General features: G+C 47.0%; 10 protein-coding genes and 1 non-coding gene across 11 annotated transcripts; 5 read left to right on the top strand and 6 right to left on the bottom strand.

Moving 5' to 3' along the window:
- Positions 1–214: 214 nt before the first annotated feature.
- Positions 215–1,066, top strand: J7337_008752 (uncharacterized protein; the record flags this gene model as incomplete). Its single annotated transcript, XM_044826360.1, has 4 exons — positions 215–385; positions 438–503; positions 552–890; positions 944–1,066. The coding sequence occupies 4 exons, from the start codon at positions 215–217 to the stop codon at positions 1,064–1,066; spliced, it is 699 nt and encodes a 232-aa protein (XP_044679277.1).
- Positions 1,067–4,107: 3,041 nt separating this feature from the next.
- Positions 4,108–4,814, top strand: J7337_008751 (uncharacterized protein; the record flags this gene model as incomplete). Its single annotated transcript, XM_044826359.1, has 2 exons — positions 4,108–4,123; positions 4,426–4,814. 2 exons carry the CDS (start codon positions 4,108–4,110, stop codon positions 4,812–4,814), a joined length of 405 nt encoding a protein of 134 aa, XP_044679276.1.
- Positions 4,815–5,106: 292 nt separating this feature from the next.
- On the bottom strand, positions 5,107–6,594 carry J7337_008750 (uncharacterized protein; the record flags this gene model as incomplete). Its single annotated transcript, XM_044826358.1, has 1 exon — positions 5,107–6,594. The coding sequence occupies one exon, from the start codon at positions 6,592–6,594 to the stop codon at positions 5,107–5,109; it is 1,488 nt and encodes a 495-aa protein (XP_044679275.1).
- Positions 6,595–7,552: 958 nt separating this feature from the next.
- J7337_008749 (uncharacterized protein) lies at positions 7,553–8,423 on the bottom strand (the record flags this gene model as incomplete). Its single annotated transcript, XM_044826357.1, has 2 exons — positions 7,553–7,932; positions 7,991–8,423. 2 exons carry the CDS (start codon positions 8,421–8,423, stop codon positions 7,553–7,555), a joined length of 813 nt encoding a protein of 270 aa, XP_044679274.1.
- A 256-nt stretch (positions 8,424–8,679) lies between these two features.
- Positions 8,680–9,778, bottom strand: J7337_008748 (uncharacterized protein; the record flags this gene model as incomplete). Its single annotated transcript, XM_044826356.1, has 2 exons — positions 8,680–9,002; positions 9,049–9,778. The coding sequence occupies 2 exons, from the start codon at positions 9,776–9,778 to the stop codon at positions 8,680–8,682; spliced, it is 1,053 nt and encodes a 350-aa protein (XP_044679273.1).
- A 1,042-nt stretch (positions 9,779–10,820) lies between these two features.
- On the bottom strand, positions 10,821–11,769 carry J7337_008747 (uncharacterized protein; the record flags this gene model as incomplete). The annotated part of the gene is made up of 4 exons (XM_044826355.1): positions 10,821–11,023; positions 11,081–11,421; positions 11,468–11,585; positions 11,640–11,769. The coding sequence occupies 4 exons, from the start codon at positions 11,767–11,769 to the stop codon at positions 10,821–10,823; spliced, it is 792 nt and encodes a 263-aa protein (XP_044679272.1).
- A 575-nt stretch (positions 11,770–12,344) lies between these two features.
- On the top strand, positions 12,345–12,433 carry J7337_008746. Its single transcript has one exon. It is a non-coding gene; the product is annotated as a tRNA-Trp (tRNA).
- A 345-nt stretch (positions 12,434–12,778) lies between these two features.
- On the bottom strand, positions 12,779–14,278 carry J7337_008745 (uncharacterized protein; the record flags this gene model as incomplete). The annotated part of the gene is made up of 1 exon (XM_044826354.1): positions 12,779–14,278. The coding sequence occupies one exon, from the start codon at positions 14,276–14,278 to the stop codon at positions 12,779–12,781; it is 1,500 nt and encodes a 499-aa protein (XP_044679271.1).
- Positions 14,279–15,324: 1,046 nt separating this feature from the next.
- On the bottom strand, positions 15,325–19,361 carry J7337_008744 (uncharacterized protein; the record flags this gene model as incomplete). The annotated part of the gene is made up of 6 exons (XM_044826353.1): positions 15,325–16,002; positions 16,051–17,634; positions 17,682–17,834; positions 17,888–18,314; positions 18,365–19,209; positions 19,263–19,361. The coding sequence occupies 6 exons, from the start codon at positions 19,359–19,361 to the stop codon at positions 15,325–15,327; spliced, it is 3,786 nt and encodes a 1,261-aa protein (XP_044679270.1).
- An 882-nt stretch (positions 19,362–20,243) lies between these two features.
- J7337_008743 (uncharacterized protein) lies at positions 20,244–22,397 on the top strand (the record flags this gene model as incomplete). Its single annotated transcript, XM_044826352.1, has 7 exons — positions 20,244–20,280; positions 20,359–20,760; positions 20,831–21,126; positions 21,189–21,623; positions 21,683–21,796; positions 21,851–21,918; positions 22,031–22,397. The coding sequence occupies 7 exons, from the start codon at positions 20,244–20,246 to the stop codon at positions 22,395–22,397; spliced, it is 1,719 nt and encodes a 572-aa protein (XP_044679269.1).
- A 530-nt stretch (positions 22,398–22,927) lies between these two features.
- On the top strand, positions 22,928–23,595 carry J7337_008742 (uncharacterized protein; the record flags this gene model as incomplete). The annotated part of the gene is made up of 5 exons (XM_044826351.1): positions 22,928–22,933; positions 22,992–23,002; positions 23,057–23,308; positions 23,360–23,408; positions 23,458–23,595. The coding sequence occupies 5 exons, from the start codon at positions 22,928–22,930 to the stop codon at positions 23,593–23,595; spliced, it is 456 nt and encodes a 151-aa protein (XP_044679268.1).
- Positions 23,596–23,800: the final 205 nt, after the last annotated feature.

Raw genomic sequence — 23,800 nt, 5'->3', positions numbered from 1 at the left:
GTCCAACTCCGATGCTTGTCATTTAGCGACCAAATCGCACCAATTGTCTCGGACAAACTCGTATTCCGCGCCCTCCAATGACTCATTACCGTGCATGACAAATAATTCATTGAAGCCTTAATAACTATCTCTATATTTTTGAGATTCTCTTCTAAACTCTAATTATCACATACTTGATGCTATCGAACTTTGAGTTTTAGATGCAACATCAGCTATGCCGTCAGCAACTCGTCAAGATCAGCTCGTGTTAGTCCCTTGGGACCCCAACTCCCCAGAGCATGTCAACCGTATTTATTCACAGCGAGTTCAATGCGGTTGGGATAACCATTTAGTTGAAGGATGGAAAGAGAGGCAAGTCTCGGGCCGGAAGTCCATTTTCTGGATCGTTAGTTTCCTCAAGGATCGATTCATAATTGTAGAGGTGTAACTTTGACTAGACGCTGCGACCAGATGACCCCGAAACTCGCGAAACACTCCAATTACACTTAGATGCGTACCCTGAAGTAAGTCTCTGATACTAATAAATAATTACTTGTATTGATATCTCTCAGGACAAGGCACCATTGCTTGATACAGCCGAAAGCCTCAGAGCCAAACCCCGAAAGCCTACACATACAAAGTTTTATCCTGTGGGCCATATCTCACTTGATGACAGAAACGAGAAAACAGGAAACTTTGTCCTTGATCTTCCCACAGAAGGCGTCTACTGGATCAAGACCTTCTACGTCTCAAAAGCACTTCGAAGCAAAGGCATCGGGCGAGCAGCCATGGACATCATCGAGTCAATGGCAATTGAGGAGCCCCTATGTGCCAAAACCCTCGCACTTGATACCGCCGAGAAGGAGATACAGAAGAGGTTGTACCGAGAAAAGAACGGAAAGGAGCTGGGTGTAAGTCTGGATCGTTGTGAATGTTTGCCGTCAACAAAACTGACACGTTTTAGTCAACTAACCAGGATTGGTATGAACGGCGAGGATATAGGCTGATTCACATGCAGCCTGGCCACTACTTGGATGACGAAGATCCTCCTGTCGATGCTGTGTTTCTACGACGAGATATCACATAGTTTTTAGTCAGGCTTGGTGGTTGAGATGATCTATTGTGAGCGGAGACCAAGCAGCAAGATTGAGTTGATAAACAGGGATAGATGTAGGTGTCTAGACGAGGAAAGAGATATGATAGATCTTGGCTCAAACTACTACTAATTAAGATCGCACATAAATATACAATAAATCATGCCCAGTCACACTTAATTCCTAGCATGTACTTCCCACCATCGCAATAAGACATGTCCCTCCATTCAGGGTCCTCCCAGCATCGAATGTTCGAAGGACCTTCCTCACAAGTCAAACTACCTACAATGCTAGAAGTTCCAGAATAAACGCACCCTTTGGCTCCATGGGCCTCGAATGCAGGAAGCTCGGTTGGAAACTCCAGGTTGTTTTTATCTCCTTTTGCGGGAACCTTTGATAGAATTTCCGCAAGACAAAAGTCCTTGATCGGGTCTTCAGGCGTGTCGTCGACAACTATCCATTGAGGACCCGCCGCTGTTTGCATCAGCACGATGCCAACACGGTTGTGGCGTGGGTTGGCGTCGGCCAACCAGCCCCTCACTCGACGGTTATAGTCCTCGGGTTAGTAGCTCTCGTCCATGAACCACGTGCTAGAATCAAAAGGGACGACGTTTTCCTTATCCCCTGGGCCATCTTCGTCGTCGGGGGCCTGGCATTCACCTTGATCATTGGGGCCGACTATGGTTGTCCGTCCCTCTCGATCGATGATGATGTTGCCCTTATGAAAATATCGGGATTGTCCTGTACTCCCTGGAGTGTCACTGCCAGTGGAAGATGGGGGTAGTTGCCAGTAGCCTTTTGTACAGTCTTGGCTATAGCATACATGGCAAAGTTATCTGCATTTCTCTTCAGCCACCAAGTTGCACCAAGTTTGAACTTGGCCAGGCTTTTAGTCAGCTGCGGACCATAAATGGGCAGGTTAAAAGGTTCACCATCTTGATCAGTTAGCATACAGATAAGATCAGTGATATGGTAAGGCGAGTCCACTCCAGAGGCCCAGTCGATATGTAATAACTCGTGGAACCAAATGCGACCTAGAGATACTGTTGGCAAAACCATCACAGGAATTGATGACTTTCAAACTGACCTTTGTTCTTGTAATAGTTGTTGGGATTCGCACGATGCTCAATAGGCAACTCTTTATTACTGTTGTCCTCCACAACCTGGTAGAGATGAGTACCGCTGCCTGGGTTAAAAGGGCATTTGCCGTCAGGATCGTCGCATCGAACGTGAAGCCACCACTTAAGTGGGTTGAGATTGCTACCGCCTCTGATGGTTACAACGGTGTCGATGATGTCTGACTCGGATTAGCACTGCGAAAATAAGTCAAACAACCAATGATAATCATACTCTGAATAGAGGTTCGCTCTCCTTAGTTTATGAAGGGGGGAGCAAGATATTCAACGGCAGTCGCTTCATTCCAGTTGAGACTCTTCCCCTGAACAGCATCCATAATTTTCCAGGACTGCCCCCAGCCAGAGTAGATGGCCTTTCTCTTAGAAGAGCCCCAGCCACCACAGCCTTGCCAGCCGAAGAGCCTAGTGGCCAATTCACCAACATCTCCGTCTGCAACCGTCAGATTATACTCAATATCTGCCAGTGCATCGCTAAGGGTATCAATAGCTGCCTGGCGGTCGCTAGTCTTTGAATAGACTGGCGCCACGAAAGGCAGAAGCTGGTAGGTCAACGAAAAGATAAAAGTGAAAAGGACTTTGATAGTTAAGGAAATCTTGTTATGATGCATCAATCTGCTTAAGGATTGTAGTCTGGAGGCCATTGTCTCTTCATCTATATATAATGCCGTGCTTGAGCAGTCCCCAAAGTTATGCCAGCCGTCAAGAGAGTATCATACATGGATAATGGATTTAGGCTTTGGCCTCTTACTATGCATGGTGATAAATGCAGTTGGTTGACATACAATTTCATGTAAATCTTCTGAGTTGCCAACAGACATACCAACAGACGATGATCAGAGTCAGGGCGCAAGCAGAGGAGCACAGGAAATGTAACTCGTAAGGATGAATTAAAGCCTCACCAGATCCAGGGTGAGTTCACAACCGAACACCGTCAGTCTTGCTTTATCAAATCTTGTAGACTTGCGTCGGCCATGGAGTAATAAAAACCGATTAACACCTCCTGTATATGATACACAGAGTTTTACGGTGACATTAGACCTATAGCCTGCTTTCAACTTAGCAGGTCGAACACGATCCGCTGGAACAAGCATCCTGGATTTGTGGGAAACCACGATTGATCTTTTCAATCTCAGCAGATATGCTACAGTTCGGACATACACAACTCGGGATATCCATGTTGACCGGGTTTAAGCTTGTCTATTTCAACTGTCTGAAGTGTATTTTGGGCTTTGCTATGACTCAGAATCCTTTGAATCCTCAAACAGCTACGAATGACGACCAACGTACAAGATTTGAAACTTGTGATTTGATAGGAGCCCCTGATAGGAACCGAATGATCTTTAAGGTTGGTAAATCAAGCGTTATAGTGTTATAATCTTGGACCATCCAATATGGTACGCAAGACCACCTCGTGCTTTACGCACAGACATGAGCCAACAACAACCAACAGCATCTGGTTGACGGGAGCTCGTTCAATGAAAATAATTCGCTGGAATAGCCGAGAGAGTGTGGTCGACAGAGATCTCTGAAACAATCCTATTCCGGCAATGACCGGAGGGCTTGGATGATACCACTTCTGATGCTTCGTATTGCAAGAGTGATAAGCAGAAGACGAGCTTGTTGGGGGCGCAACATCGCTCAGCCTCTTCGTATTACTCATATTAAGGAGTGCATGATGCAAGGCAAAGTTTCATCAATCAGAGAGTAATACGTCAGTCGTATACGCTTTGATATTCCTCCTTTGCGGACGATAACTGGTGGTGTTGTGATGAAGAAATCCCTCATGAAATTCGTAGTAATGCCTGGCGGCAACGGGATCCGGGGATCGGAACATCCACTATTCCACAAGTGCATTATACCTGCTAGGTACCATAAAACACCCCTCTCTAGGCACCAACATGCAGAACCCGAACTGTACATCAATCCGCTTGTGTCTCTGCGTATCGAGAAACTGCCTGTTGTTCACATACACGACTCTCATTTCCTTCTTGGCTTGTCTCCTTCTTGGTATTCCTTACCCCTCCTATCAATCTGATCAAAATATATTCCCGGAAACTGAAAGATTCAATCTTCAAATATCAAACAACCTGTCAGAAGGTGGTTTTCATGGATCATCGGAGTCACATGGTTTCCCCGGTGCCGATTCGGGGGTAGATTCGGCGGTGTAGCGATAGGTTGGCCTGCAAAGGGCGGCTACTATCACCATTTGTGCTCAGTAGCAGAATTGGAGTTCCTTGGCATCGATCGATTCGAGACCGCCAACAAGTCAGACGAGCCTGACAAGGAGGAGGCTCACTGTGCCAAAATGCGTCAGCTTGGAGCCAAATGGTATCGCGACCCCTTCCACCAACTTTCGGACCAGGACAAGAACGAAGATCCCGATGCTCCCCGCTTGTTCGTGGGCTGGCCGGCCGACGGTGGTGTCTGGGCTATACATACTACCTTGTTTGACTTTGAGATGAGAGGTCTGGGAAGGATCGGAAACGCTTTTACTATGTCAGAGCGTTGTGAAGTAATAAAACAGCTTGGCGGTTCATTCTATAAGGATCCTAAGGAGTGTTCTTTTCTGGATCTCGATGGCTCTAAAGATGAAGAGAAGCAATAAAATAGAAGTAGGGTTATGTCTGGCGACGACATCTTCTGGTACGAGAACGAACATGGCTGGGAGTGACGATGGAGATGGAACTGATAGACTTAGAATGGATGAATGAACTTCGGAATGTAGAGCCTTGTGCTGAACGGATTGGCATGACATGGCTGTAGTTATAACATCCTGAATCTGAGTCTAAGCTATTCTGTCATGGAGTAGGCTTTGGTCTCCCATGTCTAAGAATTTCAATTCAAAGTCTCCCCACATCTCGCCTTGCGACTCTATCACCCCTCTGTCATTGCTGGGGTTAATGACCCTGGGGAAGCTCATAAGCCCATTCGGATTTACCAGCCCACAAAGGGAAGGAGTTTGGATTATGCTGATAATGATCGTCAGGTAGAAATCGGTCAACCTTGGACTGAACACAGCCTTCCTTTTGGACCTTGCGTCTCTCAAACCTCTCCTTAATCCATTCCATCCAAATCGACCGAGTTGCATACATACCAGGGAAATGGCCAACTCCAGGGACACCCAAGAACTCCAGATCACCAGGATACTTCTCACAAGTAGCCTCTGAAGTAGCCAATGATGCGTTAAAATGCACTGCTGGGTCCTTGTCACCTTGGATGATAAGCATAGGTCCCTTCCAAGGCCTCTCACCGGGGTTGACGATTTGTTTGAGAGCAGCCACAGACCATGTGTTCATCCAATCAGGCTGAACAATATCCTTTTCAGAGGTGAAGAGAAAGCTACTGACGCTTTGAGATCCCTCAACCTGATTGAAGAGAGTGACTCGGTCGATACCCAAGGGAGTAAGCCAGTCACTAAGCTTGAACTCAGGATAGACTTGGTTCAAATACTTACCAACCCAGGTAGTTATCGAAGTTGCTGGCAATGAGAATGCATCTGTAGGTGGAGCAAAAAGGAGGGTTCCTAGATGACCCTTAACTAGATCCTTGAATATTCCCTTCTTTTCTGCAAGAAGCTCAGAGACGCCCCATCCAACGGCACCTCCCTGACTATGACCAACATTTACATAATCAGTTGTCAAACGCTCCGGGAACGCAGTAAAAGCAGCTCTCAAGGCATTGAGAGCATCCGCTCCACCAGCCCGATAGATACCATACTCGTGAGGAATGCCAGTCCCATCCCATGAGGTACCAACGCCGAGACCGGCGTAGTCAGGGGCCACAACAGCATACCCTGCCAGAGCCAAGGTATATGGTACAAAGTCCTGATAGAAGAGACTGCGATGGGTAGATGGTGCAGCGGTGGGATACCATCCAGATGTGCCGTGAGTCCAAAGCACAGTCGGGGCCTTTCCGTGGGGAACGGCTTTCATTTTCTTGGTGGTATATGGCCAAAGGATGTAGGCAGATGCGGGGATGAGGGTGCCATTGACGTTTGTCGTTGAGTAGAGGAAACGAGACATCGCAGTCGAGGCAGGGATTGTGTAGGGCTTCGGATCCGTGATTTCTTGGAGCTTGATAAGCTCACCCGGACTCTTTGGGATCTTTAGACCAAGGGGGAGCGTGTAAAAGTCATCTTGGTGAGGACCACCATAGGCGAGTAGAGTCCGGTCAAATTTGATGATATTGTTGATCTGCGCGCCTTCTTCACTGGTCAAGTTGGCAAGACTAAGTTGCTCAGGCGAGAGTTTGAATGTTGAGTTCCATGATGTTGTATGCAGAGTGGCCTGTAGGTTTTGGCTAGCGGTGAGAGCTACAAGGGCCACAAAGGCAAGGCAAGTAGGTTTAGGGACCATTGAGATGAGAAGCTTCAGTGTTGCTGACATTTTGCTTTGAAAGGGGGAGTTTGAATCAGTTTATATGCATTCCTGAAACTATTATGTTTCACATGTCTCAAGAGCTACATCCTTCAGTTGGCCTTTGAATACGCCCTAATCACCACCACCTCAAATAAGATAATAGTGACTGTGAGCTTGGAATGAGATGTCTGCTTATAGATGAAAACTTGATTTGTCTGTCAGCATGTAGACGTGTCTGCACGGCTAAGGCAATAGCTGCGTATTCTTGCGTATGATAATACGACAGTAGAATGACTTTTGCCGATTCGGCACCGAGACAATTCAGTTATTCGCTAAATCTAGTGATAAGTAACGAAAGGGGCTATAGAAACTATTTAGATTTGAATATGAATGTAACAACAAATCCAAACTTAAGCCTGATAAGTCCTATCAACTGGATGCCGATGCGGTTAGTGGCAAGTTCTAGACGACTCTTGAGACGGGGTTATCAAGAGTCAGATATACATCCAGAAAGCCTCTTACAAGCCAAAAGCTACGGGCCAAAGTCAATAGAAAATGACTGAGCCTATGCTTAGTGGGCTATCATATCTCATCAAAAACCATAACTCATGTACAGAAACATACGTTTCATTATTCTGGCCACTGTATTTTCGCGTATTTGAGAAGCTCATTCGGTGAATTGAAAATTTAACACGTAGTACTGACTTTCAGGCAGAATTGTATGATACAATTCAAGATCTGTACAGTATTTTGAAATCTGATGGCTATTCTAGCGATTGTACTCCGAATCTCAGGAGGCTATTATCTTTGGATCCAAGACATCTGGGCCGGCTATCATATTGGTTCGCGTTAGATAGATAGATTCTGAGACAGTTCTAGTCAAGAATCCCGACATTCCCAGCATATCAACGCCTCCCCGCGCACGCACCATTTTCATAACGCCAGCACCATGGCTCCAATACGCACACATGTCTCCTTCAAGGAACTACAATGATCCAGTTAGCCTTTTTCTTAGAATAAAGAGTGAAACCAAAGAGTGGGAAGGAATGCTCACTGCTTCAGAGGCCATCAGCATTGCCAATGCGATAGTTGTATCTGTAGCGACAGCCTCCGATTCGATGGCGTCCTTGGCCATTTGGATGCATGTCAGTCGATATTGGAGTTTTTTGACCGCAAATTTGCTTGATAGATCATTATTTGTGGCGGCGGCATAGTTCCGGCACGCCACGTGAAAGACGGCAGCCATAAGACTGAGTTTAGACATTGCATTGGGCACCCAGATATGTCTCATGAGGTAGCTAAAGTTCCGCTCATCATCCTGGGCATAGCATGCTGTGTATCCGTAAGAAATAACATAGTTTAGATCTATGATACAACATGTTAGTTGCTCCAGCTGGCTGATAGTCGAGAAGGGTAGACCTACAGAAATCAAAGAGATAGTGCTCATCATCTGAAAGTGGCCTCGCAAATCCTGTGTATGCGACACTGCGAGCACCGCCAATCAACTGGAGAGGACTTGGTGGTCGATTTCCAGTCAGTTCATGTACTTTTGATTTAGGCATGATCTTTCGGTATCGTGTATCGCTTTCTTGGTGAACCAGCGATCTCAACTCTGCCTCAGCTGAGCTTTCAGGGTCATATTCTTCGAGAGCTTGGCCTTGCTTCTTGTCCTTCTGTAGAGCACGAGAAAGCTTTGCTGCGTGGGATCTTATCAATCTGATACTATTTGCATTTGTGATCTCATCTGGATGAGCAGAGTTGATGAATTGCAGTGTTCCAGGTTGAAACTTTGTCGGTTCTTCAACTGATTGGCTTTTTGGTACTCTGCCGCGGCCTCTTCTTCTGACTAGCGTCATTTGTCTGTGAATAACTGATTGACATTCCGTGTCTCTAACACAATTCTCCATTTTTGATGAGCTAATACAAGGATGACAAAGATAAAAGAAGGGAATGGGATGCCAGACTGGTCTTCGTTTTTTCAACATGAATCTGAGTCAGCGGGGACCAAAGCCAATCATCAGCTGATGGTATATCATTATTAGGCTAATTAATAAGCTCACAGATAAGCCATGAAAACCATTTATGAGAGTGTCTGCAATGAAACCTAGATACCTACTTGTTATCCAGCCTCTTGGCCTTGAACAAGTAATTCACCACTTCTGTAACACTCGACTCCAAACTGATCCAACCACGCCCGGCCCATTTCTGTAGGAGATCAAGAGCAATGTCCCTCTCAATGTTGTATATCAATTTCGGGTCGCCAGAAATAAAGTTATCTAAGAAGCTGCGGTTGGGATAAGCGCTTCGTAGGATATCTAGACAGTCGTTCCATGTAAAAGATGATGCGAGAACTTGAATGCGTTGACCTTGTACGCCGGGGTCGATTGCAGCGGCGGCATGGATAATTGCGACATCAGTGACGTGGCTGTAATACACTACTCATAATTAGTCACGAGTATCTATTATAGAGATGTTACTTACTAGCTGGAGTTTGCAGCTTTTCAGTATTGCCCAAATAAAGCTGTTCAATGAGCTGGGGCGGTACGGACCGCAGATGCTTATCATCTCGGAGGTCTCCCAGGATAACACAAGGGCTGACTGAGTTGACTACCCAGGGGAGTGTCTCATCTTTTACAAACTTCCAGACTGCCTTTTCTGCCTCAACCTTGGCTGCGAAATACACCGGCAGAATTCGATCCGATTCATATGGAGGAGGGGCCCAAGCAGCTTGAATCGCAGCATCGTTCCAAGTGTCAAGGTTTGTAATGGTATCACTGGCACCAGGGACTGGAAAGGTAGCAGCCCAAAAGGTTGAAGTGAAGACAAATCGCTTCACGGATGGTTCCTTTGCTGCTGACCGACAAACAGACAAGGCTGACTCTATAGTAGCTGGAATGGCAACATTGGGATCAGGAACCAAATCCCCAATGACTGCAACATGTATGACAGCCACAACGCCCTGTACGGCTCTATCAAAGTCATGGGGTTTGGTCGTATCAGCAACTACAAGCTCGATATGACCGCGTTCTGCGTACTTGGAAACAAAGTCGTCCTCAAGTAACCACTGGCTGGATTTCAAGTCTCGAACAGTGCCGCGGACCTTGAAGTCTCTCTTCAATAGCTCGAAGACAATATGACTCCCAGTGTGACCGTTTGCGGCTGTCACAAGAACCCAGGAGCCTTTGGGAATTGCAGTTGGATGATCGGACATTGTGGTAGGAATATGAGTGTTGAAAAAAGGGGATAGCTTGTGAATTAGTGAACGATAAACCAGACTGGATTGCAGCAGCTAAAGACTGCTTTATATGCTCATCTCATATTGATTCACCGGCACATGAACTGGCAGAGCCAACCTGCGAGGTCAACACACGATAGCAAGTAGCATGAAGTCTGTGCCAAGCAGAAATGAGTTCGATACAGTGACAAATCCTTATTCTGATGATGTATTATCATAGTCTGGATGATAACTCAAATAACAAACTAAGTTACGGCCATGGCGTTCGGAGGCCAATCAGACGACCTTAACACTCCCGAGAGTCCCGAGCATATTCCTTTTCAGAACTAGTCAGAATATTAGTGACTAGCTGCGAGGCCATCTATGCGTAAGCGGTGAATACAGCTAGGTTTCATCACTAACGAGACTCGGTTTATCTCATCCCCGACTCTTTGGTCGGTTTCTTCCTCTCTCAAACATTAGCGTGGCATACACAAGTTTGATTTCCTTTGGTAGGCCAATTTAATTCCCGAAAGATGATGCTCAGTTCATGTTTTCTCGGAGTTTACGATAATCGCCGGTGTTTCTGTGCCTTGCCTGCCTACGCCGGAAGTGACGGAGAAGGGGTTAACTTTATTATATTTCATTAAAAAAAATCTTTATCCATACATATAGCAAAACCTACATAGCCACGATGAACCCAGAATTTAAATCTCGGCTGGGGTAACGAAGACCAAATTCTTCAGCTCTGGAGAGATCCAAGCAGCGAGGTCGAAGCTCGTGTCGGTACAGAGATATGACATCATGGTGCAAAGTCATCAAGTACTTCATGTTTCTGTCATGATGGCTAGCATGATTGAGGTTTCTCTAAGTCGAATTGGGAACGGTATGGTGAGCACAAGAGTGGAAAATATTATTAGATAACTATATGGCGCACAATACCTGTCGTGTGCCAGGAATCCGTGCGTAAGAAAGAAAGTAGAAATGCCTCTGCTTATAATTTGCGGGAGGTAGTGGTCTGCGACTTGTGTATCGCGAATCAGGCCCATGCATTAAAAAACCGAACAGCTTGATAGAACGCTTCGTCTTTAGCAAAGACCTGCTGTGGGTTTGACGCATTCGCGCGAACAGCAAAGCCATGAGTGGTTCCACTGTACAGAACCGAAGTGAAAGGCTTGCCTATTTTAGTGAGGATGGCTTCAGTCTCCGCTTGTCTGGTCTGGGGGAAGATCTGGTCCTCGGCTATATCCATGTCAGCTTTTGGTTTTTCGTTTATTGTTATCAGAGGCTGAAACTGACCTGCACCAGCGACGGATACGGGCTTTCTGACAGCCTCAATCTCATCAGTAGCCAAGAGACTGGGATGAGCAGTGAAGCCAACTTCGATTTTGCCGTTCTGGCCTAGTGAACGAAAGACGTAACGTCCACCGTAGCAATAACCTGTTGCAGCGACGGAGTTCACTTTGAGCTCATTGCGTAGGTAGTTGATTGCCTTTGCAACAATTGGGTCAGTGACACTGGGAGGATGCTTGGCAAGGAACTCGGTGGTGTTGAAGCCTGGAGTTTCTTTTGCCGGATCACCCCCGAACAGGTCTGGAGCAACAGTAAAGAAACCTTGTTTGGCAAATTCATCGACCAATCTGCATTGGTTAGTGAGGAAAAGTCAGAGTGGGTGGGCAATCCTACTCTCGGTTCTCCTTCAACTGGATGCCGTAGATATCGGTGAGAAGAAGAACACCTGTTCTTTTTCCAGGCTTTTTGTGGCCAAGGTTAAACCTCCCGGGCTTGGACACATATAGATTCACTAGAGATGATCAATTGAGCACTCAGCCAATAATATGTGTGGAGGAATACTGACATCCTTGGTATCTCACAGTCTCGCCCTTCTGATGCTGAGTAGCTGCCGATTCTTCCGCCGCCATGACCCCGCTCGGGGCAATAGAGGTGAGGAGAGACAGAAAGACGGCAATGGGCTGGAAAAACTTCATTGTGATCACTTGCGAGGCGGAAAGATATTGAAGTGGAGCGGTAACAAGGAGGAGGGGAATATATACAACGATTTAGGATAGGGGTTGCTTACGAATAGTGCAGTAATTATCAGGCTAAAAAGAGGTTGGCTGTCGTCATTATGCTTGTAATGATGTTGACGTTCCTGGATTGGACGGCATTATTTCATGCTTGAAAGTCCGTGACGACGTTGGAGCGGGGGTGACAGGGGAATATGCTTATTCGATACAACCTTATTTCAAGGTAAATGCCGCGCTTTGTGTGGTCAATACTGCCAACCTATTCGCTACCCTACGAAGGTTACCTCAGTGTCCATCTCATGATTCACTATTCCTACTATTATTTTGACTTCTGGTGGCGTCAAGATACTCTAACTTTGGCTTATATATAGTTTAATAGTTTCAAAAAGTCTATGGTAGACCAATTCAGATATATCAACATTATAGGACTGGTCATAATGCAAACATGTCAAGGCTCTAACATCAGTGCTCATTATGAAGGCCTGGCGCAAAGTAGGCCAATATGACATCTATTTGCAACACTCTTCTCCAACAGTGGGGCGCTGGCGCAACGGTAGCGCGTCAGATTCCAGCTATCAAGCACGGAGATTCCTGAAGGTTATCGGTTCAAATCCGGTGTGCCTCATTTGTTTTTCTTTTTCGTTGTTTACATCAGCCTACTTTTTGCATCGCCAGTTTCATCAGTAATATTATTTGAGCTGAATCTGCACCATCAAGACAGCAAAATTAAGCTTAGATAGACTGAGCCAATTTACATCAACGATTTGGTGCCCGTGATCCACTCACTGCTCAATTAGGCAACTGACCGTCGTCACTTAAATCTTGAGGCAACCATCTCACTTGCAGATATTGAAACTAGGTAGAGAGTATGGGTTTATCATTCAATCGCTCAAACTCGATATCCTTTTCTGTCTTATCACTGAGCTACAATACGTTACTTCTAGAACTATATACAGCCTTCACTACATCTTTAAGGCAGGGGAATAGACTGCTTGTGACCAGTGAACAGACCCTCAGGATCAATCTTGGCCTTGATCTTCTTGAGTCTCTCATAGTTTGCACCATAGAGACGCGAACTCCACTCCTTTTCAGTAAGCTCGGTATCAGCATAGTTGACAAAGCCACGGAGCTTAGAGCCGCCCTTGACGAGAGCATCCTCGAATGGCTTCATAAGACCTCTAAGGTAGGGAATAGCGTCGGCAGGGAAGACAAAGGGGTTGACAGAGTTGGCATCCCAGCGAATCAACCACAGGTTTCTGCCATGAGCATAACCTGTGTCGCTATCCTTGATGTTGCGGGAGACACCGCCCCAGAGATCAAGGTAGGCAAACTTTGTCAGGTCAGTTCGGTTAAAGGCCAGTGTTGTGCTCTCGAAAAGAATTTGAGCTTGTTCAAGAGTGAGAGGGTGGTCAGTCGTGGTGGTGAGAGATTGAGTATAGAATGCTCGGCCACCGAGAAATCCACCGTCGGGCTGGTTCATGCCAGCACCAGCAACAGCGACTTCAAGATCCCACCAGGGAAGGACAGTCTTCTTGACCTCAACAGCGGACTTGATGTTCTTGAGCTTGTTAACGAGAGGACGAATAACATCGTCAAAGCTGTCGGGATTGCCGTAGAAGTATCCAGTGCCATCATAAGGAGGAGCCATCAAGCTCCATCGGAAGGCAAAGGTATCAGGGCAGTCCTTGCTAGTAGCGTAGTCCTGGATAGCTACGAGAGCCCTGGCACCGTCTCTGGCGCTGAGATCGCCCATAGAGAGGGTGAAGTTGATAGCCTTGTCGAACTCAGGCTTGAAGGTCTTGGTAGTCATGGAGAGAATGATACCATAGGAAGCTCCAGCACCTTTAGCAGCCCAAAGGAGCTCGGAACCCTTTCCAGCCTTGACGACGGTGCCGTTGTACAGCATGTACTCAACCTCGACAATGTTATCCATGGGAGTGCCAAGATAACGTGAGGTGGTACCAAAGCCGCCCCCGATGCTGGATCCAGTGACACCAACATGGGCACCACGGACGTGAGGAACATGACGTCCAGCAGTGTCCCAAAGGTACTTGGCAACAGGTCCAACATGAGTGCCGCCACCGAAGGTCATGAGTGTGGTCTTTGAGTCATACTTGACGTCGTCGAACGCAGCCATGTTGATGACCAAGTTCCCAGGCTTTCCGAAGCCATTTCCTTGGAACGAGTGGGCAGGACCAAGGGCATTTGCATAGACATCAGCCTCTCGCGCACATTCTAGCGCAAGGGCGACTTGATCGCGGGATTCTGGGAAGGCAATTGCAGCAGGCTGGGGACGAATACGCTTCTGGAACTGAGTTGTCTCTGCGGCCCATTGACTGTCAGACTCGATGACGTTTCTCACGCCAGCCTTGTCGAGACATTTAGTCAGTTCCTCAGCCTTGTTCTGGGCAAAAGCTAGGGAAAAGAGAGAGGCGAAGACAAAACGGCGCAGAGAGCGTGGAGATGCCATGATTGCGGAGCCGATAAAGATCAACGCTTGAGAGACCAAGTCAACCCAGATGAGTGGTTTCATTGTATTTATGTCTTAATGCCCCTGTTTGACTTTGAGCAGTCTGAGGTAATACTCGGGATTAAGCTTCGGCCCTTTGTAATGGTTGGCTGCAGGGGAAAACCTAAACCCTGTCATAAGTCACCTTGGCATTTAACAGGCTAAAATGCAACGTTCCTACAGCACGGTTATCACTGTGATATAATCCTTCCAGCACAACTTCCATCCTATTATGGAAAGGTCGCAATCACTAAACTTCGGACAGCGGCATTATACAAACGTCCCTATCTAAAAGGGGAATATCCCTCAAGGGGGTATGATCTTCTAAGCCACACTTTATCTGACTCAACTACCGGTATCCCACTCCCTCTGAACCTTCGGCATCATATGGAGACTTACCAGCATTACGATCCACTATTGCCAGGTTCGGCGAGCCAGGTTCCGACACTTCTGGATTTCACTACCTTCTTTATCCAGGCCATGTTCCGTTTTCTACGGATAAGAATCTTGTTACTACACTTTCCTGGCATTATGTTGCAACAAATGTGGGCTTTTCCGTCTGAAGTAACTCAGCCTGTTGGATAAAATGGAAATCCATTTCAGATGGGTTGGCTTAATGGAGAATAAAAGGATTGTCATCGCTGCAAGGTCTCATGTGCCTGTAGCAAACAATCTTACGGAGTAGTGAGGGATGCTTAACAATAGGCTTAATTGCACGTTTCAGAAACTTTTCCGCGCTCACTAAGGTAGTGTACCGACCGCTCCGACGGGGCGAAGCGAGTAGGGCAAACTATATGCAGGGGTTGAATGTCACCGCTCTCAGGTCAGACCAAACCTAACCTACAGTAACTGTACATCGTATGTCAGCGAGGAAAGAAAGTTAGAATAAAAACTGTAATATTAAGGAAGAGTAACAGAGAGAATGTAAAGCAAAGGAGCTATATTAGCTCCCCATGATGAGTACAAAAATCTGAATCTAAATGCAGAGAAAAACAAAGAGTCTATCCCTAGGCCTCTCTGTCTAGAGACTGAGCCTGACACATATCCGCATATACACCTCCCTTAGCCTGAAGTTCCTCATGAGTTCCCACCTCAACAACCTTTCCACCAACAAGCACAAAGATGACATCAGCGTTTCGAATGGTCGAAAGTCGATGAGCAACCGCAATCACACTGCATCCGCTTTCCCTTCTCGTCTGTTCCAGTGCCTCCTGGACGAGTTGCTCCGAGTGTGTATCGAGCGCCGAAGTTGCCTCATCGAGAAGAAGGAGCTTCGGTTTGCGGATAAGAGAACGGGCAATGGCGATTCGTTGACGTTGACCGCCTGAGAATGCTGTGCCTCGTGTACCACATGGAGTGTTGAATCCTTCTGGGAGGGATGAGACAAACTCAAGGATGTTGGCCTGTCGAGCAGCCTCGTTGAGTCGCTCATCAGATGTATCGCCAATATCACCATCAAGTCCCATCAAGATGTTCTCTCGTACACTTCCTTCGTAGAGGACAGGCTCCTGTTGAACCATGGACATCTCGTTACGGTAGAGGCGAGGCGAAACATCCTTGATGTCCTGCCCACCAACGCAGATCTTGCCAGATGTAGGATCGTAGTATCGCTCGAGGAGAGAGACCAGGGTTGATTTGCCGCAGCCACTGGGACCGCAAATCGCAACAAACTGAGATGGTTTGATCTGGGAATATTAGTGGATGTTCTTGAGATGGGTAAAGAGCAGACTTACATCCATTGAAAGCCCATGAAGGACCTTGGTGCTTCGACTCTTATACTTGAAGTGAACGTTATCAACCCTGATGGGCTCGTCAAGGTCAGGGCCTAGATCTTTGTTCTCATCGGTCTCTCGAACGACTGATAGCTCTTCTCGCAGGTTGAATATATAGTTTGCCGCACCCTTTGCCCTTGTGAGACTACCTAAGTTTGCAAACAACTGGGCGCCAGCTTGGCCCGCAAACAAAACACCCATGAAGATGAGAAAGAACTGTTCTGATGTGTACTCTCCAGAGGAGATGAGTCGTGAGCCATACCAGAATCCGAGTGCCATAACTAGAAACTCGATGGATTGTGAGAAGGCGTATGCAAACATTGAGATCGAGAGAGACTTGACCGATTGGGCAACTATGCTTGACAGAGCCTCAGAGTATGCCTGAATAAAGTCCGACTCGGCGGTCAAAGAGGTAACAGTCCTCAGAGCTGAGACGGCCTCGCTGGCAAGACTGGCACTTTCTCGGAATCTTGCCTCGTTGCTCTCATGAAGTCTAGACTCAAGGCGGATCTTGATGTAGCCAGAACCCATGAGAAGAGGCAACCCTGCAAACACCATAACAAGAGCCAGTTTCCAACCATAGGCCAGGGCAAGGATGGAGCTAGCGGTGATGTTGACAGCCATGACGAGAACAACATAGATGTTCAGCCCAAGAAGCTCTGTCAAGCTCGTGGGGACTGAGGACAAGGTTGAAGCCAATGCACCGGATGAGTTCTCTGGTCGATCAAAGAAGTCAATGTCCATGACGACCATACGACTGAACAGCTCGAGGCGGTACTGATGAGAGATGGATTGAGCCACGTGGTTGGAGATGTATCCGATGGTGAAGTAGGCGACTAGATTGCCAAGTGCAATGACGAAGAACATGAGGGCATAGAAGTTGGCATCTGATGCAGAGGGTTCACCGGAAGAGAAGGCAGTGATGAGTCGGGAGAACAGGACCGCTTGACCTGGCCAGGTAGCTGCGGCGATACTACAGGCAAGCGCTGCGACGATGATGTGAGGGAGAAGGGCCTTTTGTTCCTTAAGGATAATGAAGATGCTCGTCATAATAGACCGGTCCTTTGGCTTGACCTCTCCATCCTTAAGCACCATGGACTTCTCGGTCTGAGCTGTCATGACGCACGCTACCTCCTCGTCTGTCTCGACTTCGACCATATCCTGCTTCGCACTCATGTCCTTCTGAATGTCATTCGAGGAGACTGCAAGGTTCTGTGCGCGAATGAGTCTGGCATAGTGAGCATTGAGTGCAAGAAGTTCCTCGTGGGCACCCTGCTCAACGACCTGTCCAGCTGAAACAACGACGATGTTGTCAGCGTCCTTGATGGTTGATAGGCGATGTGCGATGACCACCGTGGTTCGCTCTTGAGAAACTCGAGATAGGGCCTTTTGAACGATTCGTTCGGCATTGGGATCGAGGGCACTTGTGGCTTCGTCAAGGAGAAGAATCTTGGGGTTGGAGACAACGCTACGTGCAATGGCAACTCGTTGCTTCTGGCCACCGCTAAGTGTGCCGCCTCTCTCGCCGAGATACGTATCATAGCCCTAGGAAATGTTAGACAAACTTGGTTATAGTTGAGGTGTGTGCTTACTTGTTCAAGCTTTTGAATGAATTCGTGAGCGTAGCTGGCTTCGCAGGCGTCCTGCACTAGCTTCTTCTGGTCATCAAGGCTCAGGACCTTCTGTGCTTCTGTGAACCCCTTTGCCACGTTCTCAAACACGGTTCCCCTAAATAGAACTGGCTCCTAAAACATGCGTTAGCTGAAACGTCTACGAGGACCAACAGCAACTGTCTTACCTGCTGGACAAGAGCCATCTGAGACCTCAGCCACTTAACATTCAGCATTGATACATCCATACCATCAAGAAGGAAGCGGCCAGAGGTTGGTAGGTACCATCTCTCTAACAAACCGATTATAGTACTCTTTCCAGAGCCACTGGCTCCGACAATAGCGGTGGTTTTGCCAGCTGGGATGCTCAGACTGATGTTGTTGAGCACGTTTGTGTCGGGTCGAGAGGGGTATGAGAAGGAAACGTTCTCAACCTCGAGATGGCCGTGGCAGTTTTCGGGGACTTTGCCTTCATCACTGAGAGGATCCAGTGAGGATGGCTTATCGAAAACTTTGAAGACCTCGGAAGCTGCTGCCGCACCGTTGGCCAACGCCGGGACCTGTGGGTAGAGAAGACCGATCGATGATGATGCAAGCAAGACAGACAGTACAACGCTATGAAAGATCAGTCATCTGCAGTTATTCGTGGAGTATGAGAGCCTTACGTGAATACAGTACCGACAGAGTCAATTTCACCATTTTGATACATACGGAAACCCTGCCAGAAGGCCAAAGCATTTCCAGCATACATGCAGAAGTAAGTGGATGAGCTCATGACACCGTACATGAAAGACTTCTTCTTTCCGTGGACGTGAGCCTCTTTAAGATAGTCATCATATCGCACTGTCATTCTGCCCTGTGCCCAGAAGGCATGGACAGTCCGGATGGAAGCCATGACCTCTTGGGCGAAGACGTTGGCTTGGGAGTAACTGCCCTGGACTTTTGCTTCGATAGGCGCATCAAGGGTCATTCCAAAGCCAATGATGAAAAAGAAGAGTGGCACGACCGTCAAAGTGATGAGTGCCAGCTTCCACTGGACTGCTATCGCGACGACAAATGATGAGACAAACATGGCCAGTCCTTGGATAAGGAGTGACAGTTTCTCAGCAATACCCTGGTTGATACGAGTAACATTGGTAGTCATCTGGGTCGCGGGTGATCCAACACTAGCCGTATCAAAGTACCATATCTCGGTTCGAAGGAGATGCTCCAAGAAACGCTGCCGAAGTACTCGCGTCGTTCGGATTCCGGAAACGGTAACAGTTAAAGTGGCCAAATAGCTGAGGACGAATTTGCCCACAAAGAGGTAGACAAACCATAGAACGAATGTGTTGACCTCGTCTTGAAAGCCCTGGGGGTCTATCTTGCCGCTCGCATAGTCGCTAAATCGGCCGGTAAATTGCCCAAAGACAATAGTCATCAGTGGGAGTGTTGCTCCAGAAGCAATGGAGCAGATAAGGGATGTGAAGTTGAGGATCCAGTCGAGACGGTCGGCGAAACGAAAGACACGCTGCAATGTGTAAGTCATGAGTTCACCTACTCCAGTAGAATAGCAATTCATACCCAGAGATCTCCAAGTTCAGCCTGCTTTTCCGGCTCATCCTTTTGTGTTGTCGTAATTGAGTCCTCAACAAGGATCTTCTTCTCGTTGTTGGCGTCCATGTTGGAAGTTAGGGGAGAATCTATTTTGAGAGTGGTAAAAGAGAGGAAGCGAAGTTGAAACGAAGGCTAGAAGCCTAAAAGAACGCTCAAGAGAAAGAAGTGAAAAAACTATCTAGTTGAGATTGTTTAATGTCAAACTAAACAAGAGTGGCGTTGTTGGATACTTATTTCCTTCTGTCTTGGACATGTCTAAGCTCACATTCTTACTTGGGTACGCAAGCGGGTCATACAGAATGGCTCATGCTGACTGCATTCTCATATTTTCGCTGCCAAGACAATCGCTGAATACGCTGCAGCTTCAGCAAGATTCCAAAATTAATTATACTAAATCTCTCCTAAATATGGCTCATTTTTTTGTCGTCTAGACTACCTGTAGGCTCCCTCGTTTGGACGGATCCGCGGGAGACACGGACAGCCAATCGACATGATCTGCACTAACAGAATTAGGGGCATTTGTAGGGCTCGGGACCACGGGCCCGCGCCTCCGAGGTAGCGAGGGCGTCAGCATTCCCTCTCCTCCGCGAGCCCGTTCTCCCGCAACGCAATCTTTGGCCTCACATTGCATTGAAGATTCGTCTAGTGGGTGAAATTTGGTTCGTTAGGGTCATGTCAGGAGAGGAGACTATTCTGGCTAGGCGGGCTAGGCTCTCTCAGGTCCCAAGGGCGGTACGTACTGTTCAGACAGAACCCTCTTATTCCATTATGGCTCAAGACACTGACAATGCAAAAGTGTGAAGCGTGTAAGGTCCGCAAGGTGAATACTATACCCAAACAGGTCTCTTCACTTCTGACTGTCTTAGATTCGCTGTGATAGGTCCCACCCTTGCGGAAACTGTAAAGCTGCAGGTATAGCTTGCCAACAAGCTCATTCTGTTCAGTCAGATGCACGTTCAAAGCCAGACAACCGAATTAATCAACTGTAAGCCCTTTTACTCTCTATACATTTATAATTACTCATTTCTTCCACAAAGGGAAGAATATGTGGCAACTCTTGAAGCTAGGCTGGCCAAGGTTGAGCTACGTCTAGACAAACAGTCTGAACAGCCATTGACTTCCACGCCTGCTTCAACATCTGCACCCACGCGCCCGAAAGAGACATTTTCCGTTTCTCCAGCTGTTTCTTCTGAGCCCAGTGTATATGATGTAGCACCATCTCCTGGTGGTGCATTGTACGAGGGAACATCATCATTTCTTCAGCAATCTGTCCAGGCTAGCCAAGAGGTCCAACGCTCTGCAGCTGCAGAGAGTCCTGAAGCAGCACAGACAATCAGCGAATCATTCAACCAACTGAACTCTATCTTCAGGAGCCATAATGATAGGAAGTTACCCTTCGCTGCCTCGACTCATTCCATGCCAGAAATTACACCTCTACCGGCTTCAGTTGTCCTTACTATTCTACGTAAGATCAAGGGTAGTAACCAACACACATTTAAAGACTCCAGTGATCCAATAGCTAACCAAATCTATAGCCAATCCTACCAGATTCTTTCCTGGCCAGGCCCTCACTGATGTGCGTCTCATTGAGCACCTGTGCCAAAAGGTCTACTTCCCAACGGAACCAGTAACTCTGGGACATATCACAAGCGTCAATGGTATCATGCGACTACTCCTCCGCGAGTTCATCATCACAAAGGATAGCCTAGGTGAAGAGCATAACCTGGAGGAACTAAAAGCGCAGGCTGAGCGAAACTTTGATCAAGGTCTTCAAACCTTTGAGCTTATGACGGTGCCTAGTTTTGAGAACATTCTGGCTATCACAGCCGCGGTTAGTTTCTCTCATATCACATTTGAGGCCAGACTTTTAATCAATCTTTTTGTTCATTGTAGGTTCTCAAGATTCAGAACGAAGCCGCTCCTGTCCTGGCCCGTTCATTAGTCAACGCAGGCCTCAGTCACTGCCAGATGATGGGCTACCACCGAGAAGTAACCTATCAGAAAGACCAAAGTGGCTTCGCTGACAATAAGCGTCGGCTTTTCTGGACTCTTTATGTCTTTGACAAGACAAACTCTCTCCATTTCGGCAACGCCTCGAGGATCCAGGACTTTGAAGTTGACGCACATTATCCCACTATACAGGATGACCCGGCTGAGAAGCCCTGGACTGAACTGTTTATACTAGCCGTTAGGCTAGCCAAGATCCAGGGTTTGATATTTGATAAGCTTTATTCTGTTGCTGGCCTACAGTCCCCTGCTGTAGATCGCAGACAATGGATTGATGCACTGGTCACTGACATGCATCAATGGCGATACGAATTGGATCATGTAGGCCTCCTCTCTGATATTTTGAGTCTTCGCTGGTCGCTGAACTAACACATGTGTAGATGGATGGAAGTACAGTGCGCTTTGCGGAGATTCTCAAGCTTTCAAAGACCCATTGGGACATCATGTACTACTCAACTCTAACCATTCTGTTACGAGCTCCGGCAATGCCAGGAGTAGGTACAGACATGACATCCCAGTGTTTCCAAGCAGCGAGACTCTCTCTACAGAGTCATCTTCTCGCATTTTCGGGCTACGGTGGCGACAAGATGCTCTCGAAAGCAGACTACATTGACTGGTAAGTCAGCCCTAGCCTATTCAGACCTGTCAGCTCACACTAGCAGGGCTCTTCACAACTCGTCATTCACACCTTTTGTCGTCATATTCTTGCATTCTATAGCAGCATCTAGTCTTGAAGACGTAGAGATTCTCGAGCAAGTAGTCACCACGTTCCGGAGCGCCAGAGATATCAACATTGGAGCTGAGAAGCTCTATCAAATCTGTTCTACCTTTGCACGACTTGCCCGTCGAATGGTCGAATCTCGAAACACGTTAGTGGGTATGTATGATCAGAATAATGATACACTACAGGTGGCTGGTGTGTCCGAGAATGATCCCCTAACTTGGACGGATATGGCTGCTCAGCCTTCAGAACAACAGGCTGGGACTGATGATTTTGCGGACTTTCTTACTGATGACATGACCAACATATTGGCTGATTGGATCAACGGACAACCCCCAGCATCTGATATGTTTGCTATGGACTTTGGGGAATGAATCATCCCTGCAGACAACTTGATTAGAGGAGATCGAAGTCTAAAAGAAACTAGATGCTTCGTCTTAACGCGTAACCGGTGGATAATTTCCATAAAATAAAACTAGGCAGCTAATGAATATGCGAAACTTCTCCAAGGCAACTATATTTGTGGAGACATTTGCTGTTTTCATCTGAATAATATTGTTGCCTTGTATTCGTGCGTGGCAAATCTTTCATCTTGGTCCCTAGCCACAAGGCTATTGTGATAATAATGGATGAGATCCACTCTCTGAGGTGTAGTCGATTATCTGGATGCCTGACTAGGCAGAGAGAAGACCAGAGAATTGAACATTTTCCCTGGATACCAACCTTTGGTATTTGGTCATAGTCAAAAGTCTCTTTTTACTATTTAATGAATGTGATCTTCCTTGATATGTGTTTGCTGTTGGAAATTCAATCTACTTCACACCTCGCAGCTCTCCAGTTCTCTTGAATCTTGATTATCTTGTTTTCTTTCTCTATCGGCGGCAAATCTCGCAAACCATTAAAAATGGCGGTAAGTTTGTTCTTATTCTGCAGCCCGTGTGTCTGACTAACTTATTCTGTGTGTGAAGTCTGCTTCTGGGTAAGTACTGTCATTGAAATCATCCCGCAATCTACGACTGATCTTGATACACAGTGTTTTGATTGACCAAGGCTGCATCACCGCAGCCAATGATCTTCGATTTGCAAAGGGGTCGAGTAAGATCAAGTTCGTCATCTTCAAGATTACCGATGACGAGCAGTGCGTAGTAGTTGAAGAGGCGTGTCCTGATACTGAGTATGAGACTTTCCGTCAGAAGCTTCTCTCGGCGGTCGACAAGTCTGGAAAATCGGCTCCGCGCTATGCACTCTACGACGTTGATTACGACCTTGGTGAAGATGGGAAAAGGTGAGCTTAGCGGTCCTGGTACTGGTACTGGAACTTACTGACAACGGGTAGGACCAAGACGATCTTTATATCTTGGGTTCCACAGACGTCGCCTATCAAGGTATGGCTGTCACATGCTGACGCGACTGAAATTACTGACTGGGGAATAGCTTCGCATGCTCTACGCTAGTACGACGGAATATTTGAAAAGGGCAGTCAATATGAGTGTGTTTATTCATGCTGATGATCAAGAGGATATTGAGTGGGAGGAATTGGTCAAGACTGCAAGTGGTGGCAAAGCCAAGTAAGGCCAGCATTCAGGCCGGCCTCCAAGGGATGGTTGTTGGTGTTTGTTTGATTAAAATGCCTCTAAAATTCATCTTTTTCCTGGGCAAGGATCTGAAACAATCAAGCTTTTTTCTTTGCAGGGCCAATCTTGATCTTGGATCTTGATCTTCTGATTGCGCTAGCAGCCAAAACGTGGCTAATGACCGATGCTAGTGCTGCACGATG

Source organism: Fusarium musae, chromosome 6 (assembly GCF_019915245.1).
Source record: "Fusarium musae strain F31 chromosome 6, whole genome shotgun sequence".
Lineage (NCBI taxonomy): Eukaryota > Fungi > Ascomycota > Sordariomycetes > Hypocreales > Nectriaceae > Fusarium > Fusarium musae.
The sequence above is the reverse complement of the archived record's forward strand: the minus strand, read 5'-3'. Positions and strand labels throughout refer to the sequence as shown.